Source organism: Nycticebus coucang, chromosome 7 (assembly GCF_027406575.1).
Source record: "Nycticebus coucang isolate mNycCou1 chromosome 7, mNycCou1.pri, whole genome shotgun sequence".
NCBI classification, from domain to species: Eukaryota; Metazoa; Chordata; class Mammalia; order Primates; family Lorisidae; genus Nycticebus; species Nycticebus coucang.
In genome coordinates this window covers 100,510,052-100,533,615 of record NC_069786.1, presented here as the reverse complement: position 1 = coordinate 100,533,615, position 23,564 = coordinate 100,510,052, and the positions used below count along the sequence as shown (strand labels likewise).

The window sequence follows — 23,564 nt, the reverse complement described above, 5'->3', positions numbered from 1 at the left end:
AAGAATATGATAGGGCGCCCATAGCTCAGTGGGTAGGGCACCAGCCACATACACCCAGGCTGGTGGGTTTGAACCTGGCCTGGGCCAGTTAAACAAAAATGACAACTGCAACAAAAAAAAAGCCAGGCGTTGTGGTGGGCACCTGTAGTCCCAGCTACTTGGGAAGCTGAGGCCAGAGAATCGCTTAAGCCCAAGAGTTTGAGGTTGCTATGAGCTGTGATGCCACGGCATTCTACCGAGGGCAACATAGTCAAACTCTGTCTCAAAAAAAAAAGAATATGATGACCAGATGTCAAAAAGACCAGTTGGCAATCACGGGCCTAGACATGCCCCTAAATATTTTTTTGGATTAAGTGCAATTATATCATAGCTAAAGATACTAATAGTAAAGAATAATAATAAGATGTGTACGAGTTATAGGAATCCCAGAAGGGGAAGAAGAATGCCCCAGAGGAATGGAAGCCATACTAGAGAATATTATAAAAGAAAATTTCCCAAGTATCACCAAAGATTCTGACACACTGCTTTCGGAGGGATATCGGACCCCAGGTCGCCTCAACTCTAACGGAGCTTCTCCAAGACACATTGTGATGAACCTGTCCAAAGTCAAGACAATAATAAGATGTGGCTTTTTGAAAAAATAATGTAAAATATAGTTGTGTAGATTAACATTTCCTTGGAAAAAAATTATGAAAAATGAACTATAAAATTTAAGAGACATTATGACAAATGCAATACATGAATTTTGACAAGATACAGGATTAATTTCAAAAAGGCTAAATAAATATTTTGGAGAAAGTTTAAAGACAGATTGTATGTGAGATGAATTATGGATCATTTTCTTAGGAAGGTAAATGATTATGTAGAAATGTTTAGAAACGAAGTATCATGATTTTGAGATAGATAAAGTCAGTAAGTAAAAAAGAAAGAAGGGCGGCACGTGTGGCTCAATGAATAGGGCGCCGGCCCCATATACCAGAGGTGGCGGGTTCAAACCCTGCCCCAGCCAAAAACTGCCAAAAAAAAAAAAGAAATAAAGAAATAAAAGAAAAAGTCAGGGGTATGGTAAAATGTTAATAGTTGATAAATTTAAGTGAAGAATATACAGGACATCACCTTAACCTTCTCTGTAGGTTTTTAAATGTATCAAAATAAAAAGTTGGGGAGAAATAAAACTAATAAGTAAATTTTATTAGGTCAGATATAACAACAACAAAAAAAATCCAAAATAATGAATTATGATTATGTACCAGCTGGCTAAGCTAGAAAAAGATACTAAAAAATGTATCTCACAAAACCAAAGCATTTACGGAGTCGATGTAGCACTGAGTATAAAGGAAGCCACTGATACTGGTTTCTCCTATTTCTACCTTTTCTTCCTCCTCTTCTTCTTCTTTTTGTTTTTTTTGAGACAGGATCCTATTCTGTCACTGTGGCTGGAGTACAATGATCTGATCATAACTCAGTGTGACCTCAAATACTTGGGCTCAAGTGATCCTGAGAGTAGCTGGGACTACAGGCATACACCACTATGCCTGGCTAATTTTTTAGTATTTTTGTAGAGAGAGGGTCTTGCTATGTTGCCCAGGCTAGTCTCATGGCCATAAATAATCCTTCCATACACCACTATGCCTGGCTAATTTTTTAGTATTTTTGTAGAGACAGGGTCTTGCTATGTTGCCCAGGCTAGTCTCATGGCCATAAATAATCCTTCCAAAGTCCTGAGATTTCAGGTGTGGCCACTGTGCCTGGCCTATTTCTTTCTCCCCTTTACCTTTCTTCCCCAAATCTACCTTTTATAAACAAACAAAAGGCTGAACACGATTCTGTTTTACCTCTCAGTAAACTCAAGAGTACAAATTCCAACCACAACTATTCCCATTCATACTACTGGGATGACATAACGATAATAACATTTACAACCTAGCTGAGGAGGCACACCTTGGTTTTTACTGCTTCTCACCTTCCTTTGAAAATTCATAATTTTTAAAATGGCAATTTAATCCCTGCTTTTCAATTATCCACTGAAAGGACAAAGGGAATAAAAAAAGAATTTTAGTTCACAGCATAATTATAATCAGATGGACAATTCACAAATTTCTTCTGACCTTTGCTGTGTAGTGAAGAAGGACATTACCAGGCAGGTCAGCCATATCAGACTCTTGACATTTCCAAGGGCATAAACAATTTGGACCTGAAAATTATTTATACACATATACACACATCATTGAACATACATGTCTCTTTGGTTCTATGCTATCAGAACAAAATTTAAAATATAAGCTGTTTCAAGCTACTCAAACAACACAGTTAAAATACATTAGCTATTTATATCACTGCCAATTATATAAAAACTTATAAAAGTTGGGGAGTGAATAAAGCTGCATCCTAGAAATTTTATAGCATTAAAACTCTAATCAAGGGCGGCGCCTGTGGCTCAGCGGGTAGGGCGCCGGCCCCACATGCCGAGGGTGGTGGGTTCAAACCCGGCCCCGGCCAAACTGCAACAAAAAAATAGCCGGGCGTTGTGGCGGGCGCCTGTAGTCCCAGCTACTTGGGAGGCTGAGGCAAGAGAATCACCTAAGCCTAGGAGTTGGAGGTTGCTGTGAGCTGTGTGACGCCACGGCACTCTACCAAGGGTGATAAAGTGAGACTCTGTCTCTACAAAAAAAAAAAAAAAAAAAAAAAAAAACTCTAATCAAATGTGACAAAATCTATTAGTTTAATATAAACCAACTCAAATATATAAGACAAAAAAAGCAAAAGAATAAAAAAAAGAGTAGACATCATAGAAATAGAATAACCAACAAGAAAAAATTCTCAACTGCCAAAAAAAAAAAATTAAAGAACTACAAATAAAATAAGGTTGCATTTTACATCTAATTTGAGAGAACATTATTGACTATTCCATATTATTAATATGCTGTGGAGAAACTAGTGTACTTTAGTGTTATTGGTAGGTATTGTGAATTTGGTATATCCTTTTCTGGAAACTTGATTAGGCAACATGTATTGAGAGCCATAAAAATATTCATGCACTTTGAATATTTATCCTGGGAATTCATCATTAAATACATCCAAATAAGTAAAACTGTAAGTATATCATACTTAAAATTTGAAGTTTACATCAATAATTAAAAATTATAAAAGGCCGGGGCTAGGAATGTTGGCTCCTGCCTATAATCCTACACTTTGGGAGGCCAAGGCAGGTGGACTGCTTGAGCTCAGGAGTTCAAGACCAGCCTGAGCAGGAGTAAGACCCCATCTCTAAAAATAGATAGGTGCTGTACCAGGCACCTGTAGTCCCAGCTACTGGTGAGGCTGAGGAAAAAAGATTGCTTGAGCCCAGGAGTTTGAACTTGCTGTGAGCTATGATGCCATAGCACTCTACCAGGGCAAGAAAGTGAGACTGTTAAAAAACAAAAATTATAAAAAGTCTAAGTAAATTTTATACATTACAAATCTAAGGAAATAGTATATGCTCATTAAAAATAATTATTCATGAAAACTATGTAGTAATTATTATTTACAAAAGTAGAATAAATAGGAAAAACTGTAAGAACAAAATCTAAACTAGAAAGCTGTAATGATGACACTAAATAATTATTAATTTAGAATTTATTTATATTATAGATCACCTTCAAATACTATAGCAAGTTACAAAGCAATGATACAGTTCTAATATACACTTTGAAAAATCTGGACAGCCTCATTCATCTCAAAATTCCCATGTAATCTAAAACAGGTATTTTGACAAATAAGCTATTCTGCTGAATAAATGTACATTATTCTTAAAGGTCTAACTCCTAAACACACTGCTAGAATATAAATTTAACTTTGAAAGTAACGAAGATCCAATAGTAACTATTTGGTTCATATATTTAAAATCATAGCCTTAGCCAAATGAAAAGCCAAAACAACAATAAAAATCAATCTGTAACCCTATCTAAGGTCTCCTAATTCTACTGCCTTCATGAATTCAGATATGTTAATATGTCAATTGTAAAAATCAGAAGTTTTGGAATAAGACTTATGATTTTGTTACCAGTTATATAATTTTTTATGGAGATAGGCTTATATTTTGTTTCATCAATTCATTAAAATCTGTCAAAAGTACTGGCAGTGTTATGGACCAATCTGTGTTCCCCTTAAAATCATGTTTCAAAATCATAACACCCAACATGACCAAATTTGGAAATAGGGCCTTTAAGAGGTTAATTAAGTTTAAATGAAGTCACAAAGGTGGGATTCTAATCCAATAGGGCCTCTTATAAGAAAAAGAAGAGATAACAGAGATCTCTTTCTCTGTCCATGTGCACACAGTGAAAAAACACAGCAAGAAATCAGCAACATATATATCGGGGAGAAAAGCCTCACTGGAAAACGATGCTGGTGGCACCTTGCTTGATCATGAACTTCTAGCTTGCAGACTGCAAGAAAATAAACTGCTATTGTTAAAGCCACTCAACTCTGTGGTCCTTTGTCATGGCAGCCCTAGCAGACCAATACAGGCAGTCAGAGTTACAACATCTGACTTCCACAGAACTCACCCTTACGAACAAAGGCTATTATAGTAAGCCCCCGAGTTACAAACATCTGAGTCATACACAACTCTCACTTATGAATGGAGATTATTATAGGTAACAGGTAAACGTACCTGTTGCAACTTACATACAAATTTAACTTAAGAACGAACCTACAGAGCCTATCTCATTCATAACCCAGGGACTGCCTGTATAGGCAATATTATGAATAAGTTTTAAAAATATTTCCAAAGGTTTGCTTTATTTATGCCTACCAAAAAAAGTATGATAAATGGTGGGCTTTTTCTTCCCTTTCAGCTTCAATTAAAATAAATATACTCTTCAGATCAAATATATTCTTCAGAATATATTTAGACAATAGAAAAAACTCTAAATTTAATGAAGTATTATGAAAGTACATGCTCACCTGCTAAATATAATGCCTTCACCTGAGAAGGCTGTAGTGCTTCATAGAAGATGATAACAGATCCCAGCTGACCCTCCAGAGAGGTGGGACATCCCCATTCACTATCTTGGGTTCCAGCTGATATCAATTTAGTAATCAATTTTGATTTTTCAACTGTTCCTCCCCAGGAGGCAGATGAAAGGATTCCACCAAATGATGTCCGATGTGGGGTAATGGGAGAAGAAAAAGGTGGATCTGGGATTTGGGATGGTGGAGGGGTGGTGGTTCTTTGCCCAGCTGAACCAATGCAACAGGAAGTAAAAGCCTAAGAATTAAGAAACACAAAAATTATACAATTTTAATTAAATAGTTTTGAAATTTTAAAATTAAATAGTTCAAGATATTAAAAAAATTAATTAAAAATAAAAGTGGAAGCAGTTTTATTTTTACTGGATCATAGCCTACACATACATATGTATACATAAGAAATCAACAACAGGCTGGGTGCAGAGGCTCACCCTTATAATCCTAGCACTCTGGGAGGCCAAGGCACACAGCTTGCTTGAGCTCAGGAGTTTGAAACCAGCCTGAGCAAGAGCGAGACCCTATCACTACTGAAGACAAAAAAACTATCCAGGCATTGTGGCAGGTGCCTGGAGTCTCAGCTACCCGGAAGGTTGAGGCAAAAGAGGATCTCTTGAGCCGAAGAGTTTGAGGATGCTGTGAGATACAATGTCACAGTCCTCTACCCAGGGTGATTGAGACTCTATCCCCCCAAAAAAAGACATCAGTAAAGTTACCTTTGGCTTACAGAATTTGGATATATTACTTTTGTGACTCATTTTATATCCTTTTGCAAATTTTGAATTTTTTAAGAGCATATATTATAAAAACATTAATTTTACTATTTTTTTTTTTTTTTTGAGACAGAGTCTATGTTGTCTTTGGTAGATTGTCATGGCATCACAACTCACAGCAACCTCAAACTCTTTGGCTTAAGTGATTCTCTTGCCTCAGCCTCTAAGAAGCTGGGTCTACAGGTGCCCACCACAACACCCAACTTATTTTTTGTTGTTATAGTTGTCATTGCTGTTTAGCAGGCTGGGGGCCAGGTTCGAACCTGCCAGCCCAGGTGTATGTGGCCAGCGAGCTACACTGACCACTGTGCTACTCAATGACCACTGAGCTACAGGCACCAAGCCAACTTTACTATTTTCTAAAAAAAAAAAACAAAAAAAATCAAGAAAATTACTTCTCCCTTTTAGGATTTATAAACAGAGAATTATATATATATATATATATGTATTAAAACTAATTACAACCAATCCTGGAATGGTCATCAAGATGAAAAGTTAGAAGAAATGATTAAAAATTCACTTCATTTCATTACCTTCATAAAGGCCCAAAAATTCTCAAAGAATTTCTTTTTTTTTTTGAGACAGAGTCTCACTTTGCTGCCCTCTGTAGAGTGTGGTAGCATCACAGCTCGCAGCAACGCCAAAATTCTTGGGTCTCAGCCTCCAGGTAGCTGGGACTACAGGCGCCCACCATAGTCCCCAGCTCTTTTTTTAGAGACTATGTCTATTTTTAGAGATAGGGTCTTTCTCTTGCTTAGGCTGGTCTCAAACCCGTGAACTCAGGCAATCCACCTGCCTTGGCCTTCCAGAGTGCTAGGATTACAGGCCTAAGCCACATCTGGCCTCAAAGAACTTTTATGTTAGCATTCTTTGAGAACCACCTAAGTAAATAAATTCTATTTCATATCTAACTATAATGTGAGGGTTTTAAGTTTCTTCGTTACTTTAATTTTAATGGAGATAGAAAAGAGTCCAAAGTAATATCCTTTTAAGGATTTCATATTTGTCTGGAGATCTTTATTAAAACGTACCTTGGTCTGTTCTATTCATTCCTTTGGGTTTCCTATTATAAGTCTTTTTTATTTTTCATGACTTTAACTACATTTGTTTCTTCCTTAAATTGTTTTCCTTTTTTCATACTGTTTTGACTTCATCTAATGACAGGCTAACACAACTCAATAGTAATTTACTGTCTTAATTTATAGAAAACACTTTAAAATCTGGGGGCACATATTTAGAGTAAACTGAACTTTCGACATTAATTGAAAACTTTCAAGAGTTCTCAATCAATTGGACTTGTGAAGAGTAGGTTAGATATGCTTACTTCATTCATGGCAGGAAATCTGAGAGGAGCAGAAACCTTCTGTTGTCCATTGTCATAGATATAGACAAGGCTCTGACCAAAGGGCCTTTTTCCAGGCATGTGAACAATGGTTATGTTGTGCTAGTGAAGTAAAACATACATTCAAAAGACCAAAGTTACATTATGCCTTTGGAATGACAAATGTTTTGTAGTAAAACTAGTTTGTATGAACAGTAGAACATTAAGATTAAGCAAGTGAAATGCTGATTAAAATGCTTTCAAAGTAACTATTTTTTTTTTGTAGTCCTACAAAAGGACTTAGACCTATTCCAGAAAATTTATACAAACTGTATAATATAATATCTTTTCTAGATTTCCAAGGTTATAAGAATCCTTTAGAATCAATTTATCTAATGACAAGTCTTATATTAATATTTTTTAGAAAAGCAATAGAAATGCATTTTTTTAACAACCCATATCTTATTTAAAATTGAAGTTCAAAATCAAACTTAGTTCTAGAAAACCTTAATGAAATCATAATGTTCATTTTAATTTTGGGTGGAAAAATTACTCCTGACTTTATGATGATGATGATGGTAAATAGTATTAACCGTATTAATAGTTAAATAATGATGTTCTAAAGCCTTACCCAGAGAGAATCACAAAAACTGTGGTCAGGAAGCATAACTGTTGCATATTCTCTTTTTGTGCATACTGCCACAACCAACATACCTGAATGGGTAATAAAAGCTTCAAAACCCATGCCACTTCCTGTAAAAAAGCTAACAAAAATATATATTAGCAAAATATTTGAAGCCACTTATTGAGTTTCATCATCACTGAAGCGTACAAAATCACAAAGGCATCATGATCATGTTCATCAACAATGCTATGGCTTATATTCTACTGTCATGCATCAAAGCAATCTTGTTTCAAAGATACTTTTAAAATCCTTTTGAGGCATAAGAGTTGAGTAAAGTTATAAAAGATATCCTTATAAACGGAATTTCACTAGCAAAAGTAAAACCATAAAGTTTCAAATTTTCAAAAGGCTTCCACACAGATTCAAAAAGCATAAAGTTCTCAAAAATCACAATATTAAAAATTTCTAGCCAGTGAAGCATGAAACACAGGTTTTCTGGTCCTTCATATAAATACACAGCATGCTCAACGAAACAGAGAGATCATTCAAGTTTGTTTACTACTTTTTTCCTCCACTTTTACAATACTTTTAAGAAGGAACCTAATTTCCAGAGTAGCCTCAGAATGTAACCGAAAAGATATTTGAGATAGATATGATGAAAGCAATGAGGCATTTATAATTAAGCTATACAGTCTAAAGATGAAAATGTTTTAGATAAATTCTTGTACATTTAAAAACTAGATGCTTGGGAGAACTTTTTCCTTTTTAGGAACCACAATATATATTGTTATGACCGTATTCATTTATATTCCATAACTTAGACCAGTACCTGTACAATTGTTTTCTTTTTCCTCCTTTGTTTGCAACACCAAGAGCCAACTGATCCTGATCTAAACAAAACCAAGCACTAAAAGAAAAGGCAGACCCTGGCCATTTCTGTATGGGAGGAACAGAAATCCCTCCCATACTATGTGATAAATTAAAATACTGCAGTGCACTCTCTAGACTTAGTTTTCGGGCCATTGTCAGAATTGCTCGAGTCACAGGAATAACGTAAGGGTGAATATAGTCAGATTCATCCACTCTCAGCAATTGTAGTAGTCGACGGATTTCTTCTGAGCTCACCGACTGACTCCCCAAGGAACCATGGATTGCAATCAAGTTCTCAGCACAAGTTCGATGAAGGGATGAATGGGAGTCAAGAGTTTCAATGATTCTAATTCCCATGTTTGCATTGACACAAGTAGTTCGGCTCTGCCTATTAATACAACAAATTCTTTTCAGCCAATCAGAGATGAAGATTTGCAGGTCATAAGATTCCAGCTCTGGAAGCCACTGGATAAGAAGCAACAGAGGCTGGACATTACTAATGCCCAAAATCCCAACTGAAGTATGGTCACCTTCTACAGCCTGGAAAGCAACATAAAAGATTAGTCACCATTTTTGAAATGGATATAATGGAACTTCTTTTAATAAAGATTAAAAACGTACCATATTCATAAGTTCTTTTAGTAGTTCCAGTGGTGGCTGACCTAGGGATTTTAATACTTCAAACATATGTGTATAACCAATTCTTTCTTTAAATACTTCCTAGAAGGGAAAAACAATATATCAAAGCATATCTTCAAAAGCTAATTTGTTGAAATATTAAAAATAGTGAACAATATCCATTTAAACTAACTGACCTAATATTAAATAGATTATGAATTCAATGTTTTCTGAAATCACATGCCTTCATCTTAAAACAGATTCCATATACTTTCCATACTAATAAAGTCACAATAATCTACCAAAATGGAAAATAAATGAAATTAGCAATAACTATGTATTATAGAATTGTTATATAATTTGCGTATTAGGGCATATGATACTTTCTTTACCTTTTCCCCTTGATCTGTAATTAGTAGAATATTAAGTGAAGTTAAAACATTAACAGAAAAAAATGAGGCGTCTTTGAGTGTAAGAGGTGTCAGACATAGCCTCAAAGGACTAGATTAAGGACGCCTGGCAATTTTGAGTACTGGCCAGAAAGGAACTGAGTACAGAGTTTTCCATCTGCTGTTTCGCATCTAAATGATCTGAATTCTAAGGAACACCACATTCATTTTAAGAAGTCCTATGTCACCTATATTTCTGAGCCAGGTGGTACCCAAAGCCATAAAGTGCAATATAAAGACAATCAAAAAACCTAGAACATACTAAATTGTTCCATTTAAATTAGGTAGAAATATCTACACTCACTACAGAATCAAAAGACTTAAATAAAACCAATAAGGGCTGGGTGCAGTGGCGCACACCTATATCCTAGCACTCTAGGAAGCTGAGGCAGGTGGATCACTTGAGCTCAGGGGTTCAAGACCAGCCTGAGCAAAAGCATGACCCTACTCTACTAAAAAAATAGAAAACTAGCTGGGTATGGTGATGCATGCCTATAATTGCAGCTATTTGGGAAGCTGAGGTAAGAGGGAAAAGAATCTCTTGAGCCTAAGAGTTTGAGGTTACCGTGAGCTATGATGATGCCTGGGCACTCTACCCAGTGAGCCTTTGTCTCAAAATAAATAAATAAATAAATAAATAAATAAATAAATAAATAAATAAATAAATAAATAAATAAATAAATAATACAGAAGATTGGTTAGTTCTTGTGGAGGAGAATAATTGAATATGGGTCAAGGATATCAAGGAAATCCTTTTTTTTAAGGTATTTTTGTTATATAACCTTTTGAATTTTAAACCATGCAAGACATTAAATAGTCAAAAGAATTATCTTTTAAAAAGGATTGAACATCAGCTTGGTGCCTGTAGCTCAGCAGCCAGGGCGCCAACTACATGCACCAGGGCTTGTGGGTTTGAACCCAGCCCAGGCCTGCCAAACAATGACAACTACAACAACAATAAAAAAACTAGGCAGGTGTTGTGGCAGGCACCTGTAGCCCCAGCTACTTGGGAGGCTGAGGTAAGAGAATTGCTTAAGCCCAAGAGTTTGAGGTTGCTGTGAGCTATGACGCCACAGCACTCTACGGAGGGCAAAAAAGTTAGACTCTGTCTCAAAAACAAACAACAACAAAAAAGAGTTGAACATCTTTTAGGTTTGAATTTCAGAATACACTACAAGTAATCTATTATACTCAAGAATCAATTACTTAAATGTTAAAATGATTTCCTCCTTACAGAAACTATTATTAAATGGAGGTTAAAGTCATAAGCCAGACTGTAAAAGCTGAAAAACTTGTTCAATAGGAACCTAATTATGAGGTTCCTATTGAATATTTTTCAAGCAAAAGTTAGGGTCTCCTAACACAAACCTATGGAAACTAAAAAATACAACTGAAGGTATGGCTCAAGGAACAGGGAGGAATTAATTTATTTCTCATACCAGAAAGGCAATGCATGAAGTATATTAGACCTGGCAAATAAAAGCATAAAGCGGTAATAAAAAATTCTTTTCTGGAACCAGAAAGGCAAGGCATGAAGTATATTAGATGTGGCAGATAAAAGGTAATAATAATAGTCACTGACATTTATTAAGCACTTATCATCTGCCTGGCACTACACTTACCACTTTACACAAAAGATCTCACTTATCCTGACAAGTAGTCAGTAAGCTAACTATCAGCATACACATACAAGGTCACTACCAGCATAGCAGGACAGAAGAATCGTCAGTAGTGGTGAATGAGAAGGGATAGAAGAAAACCCTGCCGGGTAGTGACTACAAACAGAAAAGCAAAATTCCCATGGTCACGCACCTGGAAAAACAAGTCCCAGAGTGACAGACTATACACAGGTGAAAAATGTTCATATTCTATGCATTCATAAACTATTGATTTTGTTAATGAAGAAAAACGATGATATAAAACTGAATTCCTTAAACTTACTAACCATAGAATCACTTAAAATGATCTTTTCGGCATTTCAACATCAGTACTGTTGTCGCACTCTTCGATCAACATTATAAATGTCTATTAATTTGCAGTTTAATCATCAAATGTTTTTAAGATCCTAAAGCAGTGCCCACAGAGATTTCTTTAAAATTAGCAGCAGCAGAAGCAAACAATAATATACTCATTCTTATGCTGAGATATTTTGTGAACTACTTCATTTCAGGTGTTAAAACGTAAGTATTATGTATGTACTTTCATATATTACTTCAGAATTTCTTTTCTTTTCTTTTCTTTTTTTTTGAGACAAAGTCTCACTATGTTGCCCTCCATAGAGTACAGTGGCATCACAGCTCACAGCAACCTCAAACTCTTGGGCTTAAGTGATTCTCTTGCCTTAGCCTCCCAAGTAGCTGGGACTACAGGCGCCTCTCACAATGCCTAGTTAGTTTTTTTTGTTGTTGTTGTTGCAGTTGTCATTGTTGTTTAGCTGGCCCGGGCCAAGTTCGAACCCGCCAGCCTGGGTGTATATGGCTGGTGCCGTAACCACTGTGCTATGTATGGGCACCAAGCCTACTTCAGAATTTGTATAGTGAAAACTAATATATCTAAAACAAAATTTTAAAACTGGGAGAATCTTTTTCACCTTAGCAGCTGGAGACTTGTTCATTACTGCCGTCAAAGCCTGAATGGTTGATACAGCCAAACAATCCAACTGGCCCTGAAATGCCTACCAGAGGAAGGGAAAAAAACAAGAAATTAACAAATACGTTCAAGATTTTTATTTAGTTTGGAAACCTTTGTCCTGTAAACCTGAAAAAAATAATTATTTAACATGCATTACATTCCTCTTTCACTGAAATAAATTTCTGAAATACTATAACCTGTAAGAAAAGTTACCTACTTAACAGAAAATAAGGTATATGTTGTCAAGAATGGTTAAGATGATATTCACTCATTACATAATAATGTTTTCAGAAGAAAACACCAAGCTTAATACATGCTTTTAAAACATATTGGACAATCTCAAGAGGAAGGGAGGGAAGACTATCATTAGCAATTCTACCATGTTTTAATTTCGCTTCAAAAATACACTTGAACTTCTAGGTTTAAATTCCATTTGCATGTATAAGATAGCTAAAATAGGGCGGCGCCTGTGGCTCAAGGAGTAGGGCACCAGTCCCATATGCCGGAGGTGGCGGGTTCAAACCTAGCCCCGGCCAAAAAAAAAAAAAAAAGATAGCTAAAATAATATTGTTTCACTGGTTTCCAAACGTTGTGTTAATACTAAAACAGTATGTGAGCACTCTGGGAGGCTGAGGCAGGTGGAATGCTTGAACTCAGAAGTTCAAGACCAGCCTGGGCAAGATCCCACCTCTTCTAAAAATAGAAAAACTAGCCAAGCATTGTGGCAGGTGCCTGTAATCCCATCTACTCAGCCCAAAAGACTGAGGTTTGTGTGAGCTATGACAACGCCATCGCACTTTACTCAGGTGACACTGTGTCTTGAAAAAGAAACAGTATGTGCATATACCAATTAATCATATTTGTAAACATTTACAATAGGTATATCTGTTTTTATATAAAATGTGAAATTTGAAGCAAATACATAATATGTATTTTCATGTTTTTAAGAAGGCAAGTCTTCATGCCAAAAATTTTATGAAAAAATAAAAACTAGCTTCATTTTTGAAAAAAAGGCCTAACATTAACAGAAAAATATCAGTAACAGATACAGTATTTAACTAATACTTTCTCAGTAAACAGAAAAGATCAGTCAGCTGTCATCCTGCCTGACCTAACCTTATTTACTGCTGTAAGCCAATTTGAAGGGATGTGATTTTTAAGTGTTTGGTCCCCTTATAGTCTTTCTCCAACCCCACTTGGGGCCTACCCACTAGCAGTAAAACTCACTCAACAACTTCTTAAAGAGATCACAAAACCTACAACCTAGAGAATAGATTTTACTCAAGGATTTCCCAAGACAAACTGGGCCTCCTTAACCTTAGAAAAGGCTTTTGTAAATAATTCTCACTATTCCCACTGCAGGTAAGCTTCTGGGAATTCTGCCCTGGATCCTCCAGAGGAACCTACTTCCTTCCACCTCGAGCTCTTTGAAAGTCCAGCCCATCACAAATACTAGATTCCAATTCATGGAACAGAAATCTCACAGCTTTAGTATGCTCTGACACATACATGGCTTCTTACTATCTTTTTTCTCTTCTTTATATTACTCATGTCTTTCCACAAATGTGGCCACAACCCAGCTTATATACTAGGCCATTCCATCCTCTGCCCATGCTGGGAACCTTACTGATCAGAACTGTAAACTCTTCTCCCCAAGTGTGGCCTGAGGTTTCTTGGCTAACACCTCTCTTAGGGTTTCTTGGCTAGGGCCCTGAATGGCTTTGCTTTTAGCTCTCACTGCATTTTCTGAAACCCTGCATGTACTAGTTAACACCTAATAATTATGTTTATTATACTTCATAATAAGAAAGAGATGTGTTAAATTTCAAAGCAGTGTATTTATTGTGGAAACCAAAACTAAGATAAACAATATTAGAAGACAGGCCAGGTGCAGTAGCTCACAGCTGGAATCCTAAGGATAGGAAAATGCTCTAAGAAGACAAGAGGATCACTTGAGTTCATGAGAAAGAGCAAGACCCCCATCTCTACTGAAAATAGAAAAAAATTAGCTGGGCATGGTGGAGCATGGCTGTAGGCCCAGCTACTACGGAGGCTGAGGCAGGAGGATCACTTGAGCCCAGGAGTTTCAGGTTGCTTGGAACAACCATGGCTAATGCCATGGCACGCTAGTCAGGGCAACAAACTCTGTCTCAAAAAATAATAAAAATATAAAATAAAAAATATATTAAAAGATAAAACTTGACTGTTATATCAGATTTGGTACATCATGAAAGCATACAGTAAGGACTAAACAGATGTAAAAGCAGTCCCCAAAATCTTTTAGAAATATATTACTATGATCTGACTATAGTCATACCACAAATAGCATTTTCTTAAGTCTCTCCCAACAAAACAGATTTGTATACTAGATCTTTTTTTTTTTAATATTTTTTTTTTTTTTTTTTTTGGCTGGGGCTGGGCTTGAACCCGCCACCTCCGGCATATGGGACCGGCACCCTACCCGTTGAGCCACAGGCGCCACCCTGTATACTAGATCTTGTAGTATTAAGCCAAGCTCGACCACATTTTTTTTTCTTTCTTTTTTTAATTTTTTTTTTTTTTTTGGAGACAATCTCACTTTGTCACCCTCAGTAGAGAGCCATGTAGTCATAGCTTATAGCAACCTCAAACTCTTGGGCTCAAGTGATTCTCTTGCCTGAGCCTCCCAATTAGATGAGATTACAGGTGCACACCACAACACCTATCTATAAAATTTTTAGAGATGGGGTCTCGCTCTTGCTCAGGATGATCTTGAACTCCTGAGCTCAAGCAATCCATCTCCCTTGGCCTCCCAGAGTGCTAGGATTACAGGCATGAACCACTGCACCAGCAAGCTCTACCACTTTTACATAAATTATTTAATCTAGAATCCTGGCTTTTGTTTATGTTGTTAAACATTATTACACAGAACAAACATATTACAAATGTAATACACATAATATGCATTAAACATTCTGCATACAGCAGGATTTCATAGAAATGAAATCTGTCCTAGACTTTGTCCAAGAGAAGCCAAAAAAACCTTCGTTTCACCTACAATTTGATATAGTAACATAAACCTCTAGGAGACTATTATAATTGTTTTAATAATCTAGATAAGTAGGCCTTAAGAAAGATTAACACAGAAAAATCTAAAATAGTACTCAGTAAATTAATTTTTTATATCCCCAGAATAGAAAAAAATAGATTATAATGTTTCTTGTTATACACACAGCTTTATTTATGAATCTGGACATTAAGACAACGTTAATAGAAGATAACGTTGTATGAGTTCTCTCACATTTTGGAAAAGAAAAATGGCAAAATAATTTTTACATGTAGTTTTTCTCAAAATAAATTACCTAATACTGTGAGAAGAAAAAAATTACATACTTTTGCTTTATAATATCGATAAAGGGTTAAATTTTTAGCATGCAAAAAGGTCAAGTTTCATGCTAAATTAACACTCAAAGCAATTGGCATCTTCTTCCCTTCCTCCAAGATTCAAGTTGTCCATTGAATTATAATCATTATTTGTCAATAAGAAGCAAAGAATCAAGATACTAACAATGACGATACATATTCACAAACAAAGCCCTAAGGTCCCAATGTATCACAGTGCTTAGAAAAGGAAGCCCCCAAAATATGAAGTCACCATTAGGTAGAAAGCATTAATATTTGGGATCCCATTCCTGTACTTTATATCTCTTCAAATTAAATATATATATTTGTGTGTGCATGTATATTATATGTAGAAGGAATTCTATAAATTCTTTATATCAACTATGAAGATATTTGTCCATAAGAGGTAAGCAATTTTTATTTCAATTTGTAAATAATGGTTAAAAATAGTGAATATTAGAATTTGATACTGTTTGCGTATTTTAAGATATAAGAAAAAAAAGTACAGGAACAGTTACTCCCATTGACTGATTCTGGACTTCAGCTGAAACAAGATGCAGGCTTTGTAGATACCTGGTCCTCATTCATTTCTGTCAGTAATTTGTTGGCAAGGTCTTTCTCGTTCTTGTCTGCCACCTTATTGTTAGCATTTAAAAATAGCTGTTAAAAACAGAGACAAGAATAATGGAGAAAGAACATTAAATTGTTACCTATAAGCAGCAATGAAGCTTAAATGGATTTCCATGTCTCTTGAGAATAAATCCAAGATCCACACAGGAAATAGACCACACTTGTAGAAATCAAAGATTATTTGCTTTTTGTATTATGAATTAATATTAGTCTATAAACTATGTAATTATAGTAAGACCTCTGTACATTGACCACCCAAGGCACTGTAACAAATTGGTCAACATACGGAGGTCAATGTGAAGAACTAGGCTTGCTATACTTATAACGTGCATTTGGTGCACATCTGGTCTATGAAACTTAGGCCAACTTAAGAGGCAGTCAATGTAGGGAGGTGGTCAACTATAAAGGTTCTATTGTATATAATAAATTTCTTTCTTGGAATTCAAAGTTATGAAAATAAGAAACAACAGCAATAATTAGAATTGATTAATACTCCTAAATTCTTAAAGAATCAGCAAAGAATGCCTTCCAGAAAAGAAGGAAGGCTAATATTGAGATGAACTAAAGATACTGGTTGGACACAATGGCTCGCACCTGTAATCCTAGCACTTTGGCAGACTGAGGAGGGAGGATTGCCTGAGTTCAGGAGTTTGAGATCAGCCTGACCAAAAGGGAGATCCTATTTCTACTAAAAAAAAGTAGCCAGGTGTTGTGGTGGGAGCCTGTAGTCACAGCCACTCAGGAGGCTGAGGCAGGAGGATCACATGAGCCCACGAGTTTGAGATTGCTATGAGCTATGATGACTTCATCACACTCTTACCAGAGTGAGAGTGAGACTCTGCCTCAAAAAAAAAAAAAAAAAAAAAAAACATATCCTTAAGATCTACAAATCGCAATGTGATTCTTTGAATTTTGGAGCATTAGTTTGTTAAAATGAACCCTAATTTTCAAGTTAATCTTTTTCCAATACACATATTAGGCAATTTAAAACTTATTACCATATTTATACATAAAAGGAGAATAGTCAGTCACCCATTGTAATTTATATCATTTAACACATGATGTACCTATTCTAATACTTTCAAAATAAGCTTGAGTTTTTGGTCTTAAATACTGAGGTTATGTAGTATAATGGTGAAGATGAAAAAGAAATAAGAAAAGCAATTCTGTGCTCTTTCTTTAGGAGAGAGTTGTGCGCACCCAAGCAAAATTTCAAACCAAATATATTTTGTTTCTGATATTTATTCTGCTCCCCTGTCCTATGCTGCTGTTCTAGATCCCAACTATAAAATTAATCAATTCATTCAGCCTTCTAGAGAAGATGGTAGACCAGAGGATCCTTCGGCTGAGCTCTCCTAGAATGACTGGGGAAAAAGAAAACTCAGCTATACCACACACGAGGACCTTACCCAAAGTCATAGCTCAGGGTGCACACTGAGTACATAGTGAGCTGGATACAGCATATGATCCAGAGTGGTGGAAATCTGATGAATTAGGCAAATGATTGCCACCAGCTGTCTGCAGAGGCCTTGGATGGGAAGAAGTCTTTTGGAGCTTTAATTGTTGAGGGAAGCTATGTCTTTGGTGGAAAGCTCGGAAGAATGGGTAGACTCGAACAGTATACAGCAACCAGATTTGAATGCCAGTTGAAGTAGACTTGCCATCAGTGGGGGGGTGAGGCAAGACATACTGAGATGGTCTCAGCAGCCAGGGGGCTGCCATTGTGGGACGGTTGGGAGAAGGTGTTATCAGATGCCTAAAGCACAGTCATCTAATTCCACCTGCTGGGATTAGAACTCCACTCTTGGGACAGGTCGAGAGATTCCTGCACACCGTAAGAACTGGACTCAGGACAATGTGAGACCTGGCCCTGAAGGATTCTTGTGAGCTTTAAGATCCCAACCAGACAAGGTCTAAAGGCTGATGAAACAATCAGGTGATCACTGAAGGCCAAAAAGTATGGAATAATGACCATAGAGGTTGCTGGCTATCCTGTCTCCTTCAAAAAAATCACAGCAGCAGGGGAGGAGCAAGATGGCGGCCGAGTAACAGGTTGCTTGCAACTGGGCACAGTGAGACTGGGGAAAGAAGACTTCAGGCATCTCTGGCTGGTGGGATCTGCCCAGAAATATCCCTTTGGGGACACACGAAGTCAGCGAAAGACTTCTGGACCACATGAGGAGGACAAAAGGAGTGAGGAAATGGCAACTAGTTGCATGTGTTCATTTGGTCTAATCCCACTGGGAACTGTAAGCATAGCAGCACTGAGATTGCAAACTGGAAAGGCCTGTGAGTTGTTTTGTTTTTCTGGACTTGGGGACTCAGATGAACTACCTTGGGAAAACATGGGTGAGAGTGCAGAGGACTTTAAGTGTTGTCTACGGCACCAGACTGAGCCACTGACCCAGACGGAGCTAATAGTGTTTGGCTGTGGGTCAAGCGGAGCCACTGTGGGAGAACTGCCATGACAAGCTCCTCCCTCAGGGTTGCAGAGCGAAGATGGGGTGGGCCAGTAATCTAGTGACTGAGCAGCCTAAAGGTGGGGACTAAGATGCCTTACAGCCTTGGCCATCAGGGGCAAAGAGTGAGACGGGTTTGGGCACACTAGGTAAGCGGGCAGCCAATTCAGGAGTGATGCCAGCGACAAGTGCTTTCCTGGGAAAGCTTTGGCTTAGCCAAGGTTGACAGTTTAAAGTGCCTTTTAAGGAGGCTGAGGAGAGATTCAGGCTCTCCAACTTGCAGGGTTTGAGAAATCAGCAGTGGCCTCCAGTCTCCATTTTGTATAGCTGTATATCAGCATTGTGATTAACATCTCATACCCCAGAAAATCATGAGCTGCCCAGACAATATTCAACAAGATATACATACTGCTTTGTTTAGGTTTTGGTTTTTCCTGGGTTTTGTTTTTTTTTTTTAATTTCAACATTTTCCCTCTACAGTTATTTTCTTTCTTCTTCCTTCATTTTTCTAGTTTAAATATAATTTTCCATAGTTGCCTTCGTTAAAAATTAGAATTTCATTTTTGCTAGTGTTTCTACCCCTCTTATGTGTTTTTTTCGCCCAATTTTACCCATAAAGTTTTCTGTTTGCTTGTTTTAGTTTGATTGATAGCATTTTTGTCATTCCTCTCTATTTCGTGGAGATGGGGTATTGTGTCTGAACAGGCTGGCAAACACCTGCTGACCTCAAGGGAACCACCCAACCAGGCACCCCCAGAGGTTGGGCATTTTAAGGTTGGGTCAAAGTACCCTACTGTACAATATATTGCTCCTGTCTCCCACTTTCTGTGCCTCAATTCTTTTATCAATATTCCCTTTTACTCACCCCCTCTCCTTTCTCTTTTTCCTTTTCCTTCTCTCTCTTTTTTTAATACTCTTTTTTCCCTTCTTGCTCTTCAACCTTCCATCCTTCTGGTCCTGTACCAAAAGGACTCATCGAAACCCTAGGACAGAGGCACAGTAACTTAAAGAGCAAGAGGAAGTGAAAGGAAAATGAGTGAAAGGAAACAGAGAAAAGAAAACACTCAGGAGGAAGAATCAGCAGAAAAATCTTGGCAACATGAAAAACCAGTCCAGAGCAACCACCCCCTCCTAACCCATGAGGTAGCTACTACAGAGGATTCCACCTATAAAGAAATGTTACAAGTGACAAAAAGGGAATTTAAAATACAGATGATGAAAACAATTAAGGGAATGATGGAAACAATAAAGGAAACTGCTGATAAAGTATAAAATAACCAAAAGGAAATCCAAAAACAGAATCAAATAAAAGATGAACGATATGAAGAATATAGAAAGGATATAATAGAGCTGAAGGAACTGAAGCAGTCAATTAGGGAACTTACAGATGCAAAAGAAAGTATCGACAACAGATTAGACCATGCAAAAGAATGAATCTCAGAGGTAGAGGACAAAGCTCTTGAGATAAATCAGATAGTTAAAGAGGCAGAAAAAAAGAAAAAGAAAGCAGAACGTTTATTGCCAGAAATATGGGACTTCATGAAGCCTTCAAACATACAACTTATAGGAAACCCAGAAGGGAAAGAAGAATGCCCCAGGGGAATGGAAGCCATACTAGAGAATATTATAAATGAAAATTTCCCAAATATCATGAAAGATTCTGACACACTCCTTTCAGAGGGATATCAGACACCAGGTTGCCTCAACTCTAACAGAGCTTCTCCAAGACACATTGAGATGAACGTACCCAAAGACAAGACAAAAGAAAAGATTGTTCAAGATGCCAGGAGTACGTGCCAGTTCTCCTACAGGGGCAAATCCATCAGGATGCCTGCAGACCTCTCTAATGAAACTTTTCAAACAAAAAGACAATGGTCGCTCTCTCTCTCTCTCTCTCTCTCCTCCCCTCTCTTTCTCCTCTCTTTCCTTTTCTCTCTTAGTTGGTGCTGCTCTGCAGCGTCCCTCCCTCACCAATAAAAACCTTTTATACAAGAAAAAGAAAAAAAAGAAGACAATGGTCATCTAACTTTAATCTACTTAACAGAACTATTTCCAGCCCAGAATTCTATATCCTGCTATGCTAAGCTTTAAAATTGACAGAAAAATCAAATCATTTACTGATATGCAAACACTTAGGAAATTTGCCACAACAAGACCAGCTCTACATTAAATACTTTAACCTGTTCTACACACTGACCATCACAATGGATCAACAGCCATGTAAGAACTCAGAAATTAAAGGACAGAACTTAACTTCCACAATGATGCAAAAGACAAAACCAGGCAATGGACTCTCACAAAATAAGATGAATAGAACACTACCACACTTATCAATTACCCCAATAAATGTTAATGGCTAGAATTCCCCCCACTGAAGAGGCATAGATTGGTTGACTGGATTAAAAAACACAAGCCAGGGCGGCGCCTGTGGCTCAAGGAGTAGGGCACCAGTCCCATATGCCGGAGGTGGCGGGTTCAAACCCAGCCCCGGCCAAAAACCACAAAAAAAAAAAAAAAAACACAAGCCAACCATTGGGGTGTCTGCAGGAAACACACCTAGCTTCAAAAGACAAATTAAAACTCCGAGTTAATGGTTGGAAGACAATTTTTCTGGCATATGGAATTCAGAGGAAAAGAGGGGATGCAATCTTATTTTCAGATACATGTGGATTTAAAGCAACTAAATTTAAAAAGACAAAGATGGGCACTTCATATTGGTCAAAGCCTAGAAATATTTCAATTCTAAATATTTATGCACTCAACTTAAATGCTCCCAGATTCTTAAAACAGACCATACTAAGTCTGAGCAATATGATGTCCTATAACACTATAATAACAGGAGACTTTAACACTCCTCATACAGAGCTGGACAGATACTCTAAACAGAAATTAAACAAAGATATAAGGGACTTAAATGAGACCCTAGAACAACTGTGCTTCATAGACACATATACAACACTATCCCAAAGATAAAGAATATACATTCTTCTCATCGCCCCTTGGAACATTCTTCAAAATTGATCATATCCTAGGACACAAAACAAACCTCAACAGCATCAAAAGAACTGAAATTTCACTTTGTATATTGTCAGACCACAAGTCATTAAAGGTGGAACTCAACTCCAACAAAAACGTTCAACCCTACACAAAGTCATGGAAATTAAACAACCTTCTGTTGAATGACAGTTGGGTGCAGAAAGAAATAAAAAAAAGTTACTAAAAATCATTAACTTCCTTGAGTATAACAACAATGAAGACCTGTGGTAAACTGCAAAAGCAGTCCTGAGAGGAAAATTTATCACTTTAGATGACTACATTCGAAAAACTGAAAGAGGCTGCATCAACAAACTTACAAGCCATCTTATGGAACTGGAAAAAGAACAATCTAAGCCTAAACCCAGCAAAAGAAAAGAAATATCCAAAATTAAATCAGAAATGAATGAAATTAAAAACAAAAGAATCATTCAGAAAATTAATGAAACAAGGAGTTGGTTTTTTGAAAAAATAAATAAAACAGATAAACCTTTGGCCAGACTAACCAGAAACAGAAAAGTAAAATCTCTAATAACCTCAATCAGCAACGACCAAGGGGAAATAACAACTGATGTCACAGACACCAAGACATTACCTCTCAATACTACAAGAAACTCTATGCATGGAAATTTGACAATGTGAAGGAAATGGATCAATATTTGGAATCACACCCTCTCCCTAGACTTAGCCAGGAAGAAATAGAGCTCCTGAACAGAACAATTTCAAGCACTGAGATCAAAGAAACAATAAAAAATCTTCCAACAAAAAAAAATGCCCTGGTCAAGATGGCGTCACACCAGAATTCTATCAAATCTTCAAAGAAGAGCTTATTCCCATACTGCAGAAATTATTCCAAAAAATTGAGGAGGAAGGAATCTTCCACAACATGTTCTACGAAGCAAACATCACCCTCATACCAAAACCAGGAAAAGACCCAAATAAAAAAGAGAATTTCACACCAATTTCACTAATGAATATAGATGCAAAAATTCTTAACAAAATCCTACCCAATAGATTATGGCTTATCATCAAAAAAGTTATACATCATGATCAACTAGGTTTCATGCCAGGGATGCCAGGCTGGTTTAACATACGCCAAGTCCATAACCGTTATTCACGGTATCAACAGAAGCAAAAACAAAGACCATATGATCCTCTCAATGCATGCAGAAAAGGCATTCAATAAAATCCAGCATCCTTTGCTAATTAGAACACTGAAGAGTATAGGCATAGGTGGCACATTTCTTACACTGATAGAAGCTATCTGTGACAAACCCACAGCTAATATTTTACTGAATAGAGTAAAATTAAAAGTTTTTCCTCTTAGAACTGGAACCAGACAAGGTTGTGCTCTGTCACCATTACTACTCAACATAGTGCTGGAAGTTCTAGCCAATAAAATTAGGCAAGGCAAGGAAATAAAGGGAATCCAAATGGGAGCAGAGGAGGTCAAACTCTCCTTCTTTGCTGACAATATGATCTTATACTTACAGAACCCCAAAGACTCAACCACAAGACCGATGGAAGTCATCAAAAAATACAGTAACATCTCAGGATATAAAAATCAATGTCTACAAGTCAGTAGCCTTTGTATATGCCAAGAACAGCCAAGACAAGAAGCTAATTAAGTACACAACTCCCTTCACCACAGTTTCAAAGAAAATGAAATACCTAGGAATATACCTCACAAAAGAGGTGAAGGACCTCTATAAAGAAAATTATGAAACCCTAAGAAAGGAACTAGCAGAGGATATTAACAAA

The 23,564-nt window shown here is 36.9% G+C and overlaps 1 protein-coding gene across 8 annotated transcripts in view; it reads right to left on the bottom strand.

Annotated features, from left to right (window-relative positions):
• The window catches only part of NBEAL1 (neurobeachin like 1), a 226,669-nt gene that overhangs the window by 125,461 nt on the left and 77,644 nt on the right, over positions 1–23,564 (bottom strand). For 6 of the 8 annotated variants that reach the window (XM_053596936.1, XM_053596939.1, XM_053596934.1 and 3 more), the window contains 8 exons: positions 16,255–16,341; positions 12,260–12,343; positions 9,224–9,322; positions 8,562–9,142; positions 7,739–7,871; positions 7,111–7,230; positions 4,951–5,254; positions 2,109–2,194 (listed from right to left, as the gene is read on the bottom strand). In XM_053596936.1, the coding sequence (XP_053452911.1) occupies positions 2,109–2,194; positions 4,951–5,254; positions 7,111–7,230; positions 7,739–7,871; positions 8,562–9,142; positions 9,224–9,322; positions 12,260–12,343; positions 16,255–16,341 (1,494 nt within the window). The remainder of the gene's footprint in view (positions 1–2,108; positions 2,195–4,950; positions 5,255–7,110; positions 7,231–7,738; positions 7,872–8,561; positions 9,143–9,223; positions 9,323–12,259; positions 12,344–16,254; positions 16,342–23,564) is intronic. The other 2 variants (XM_053596938.1, XM_053596937.1) reach the window with 1 other exon arrangement.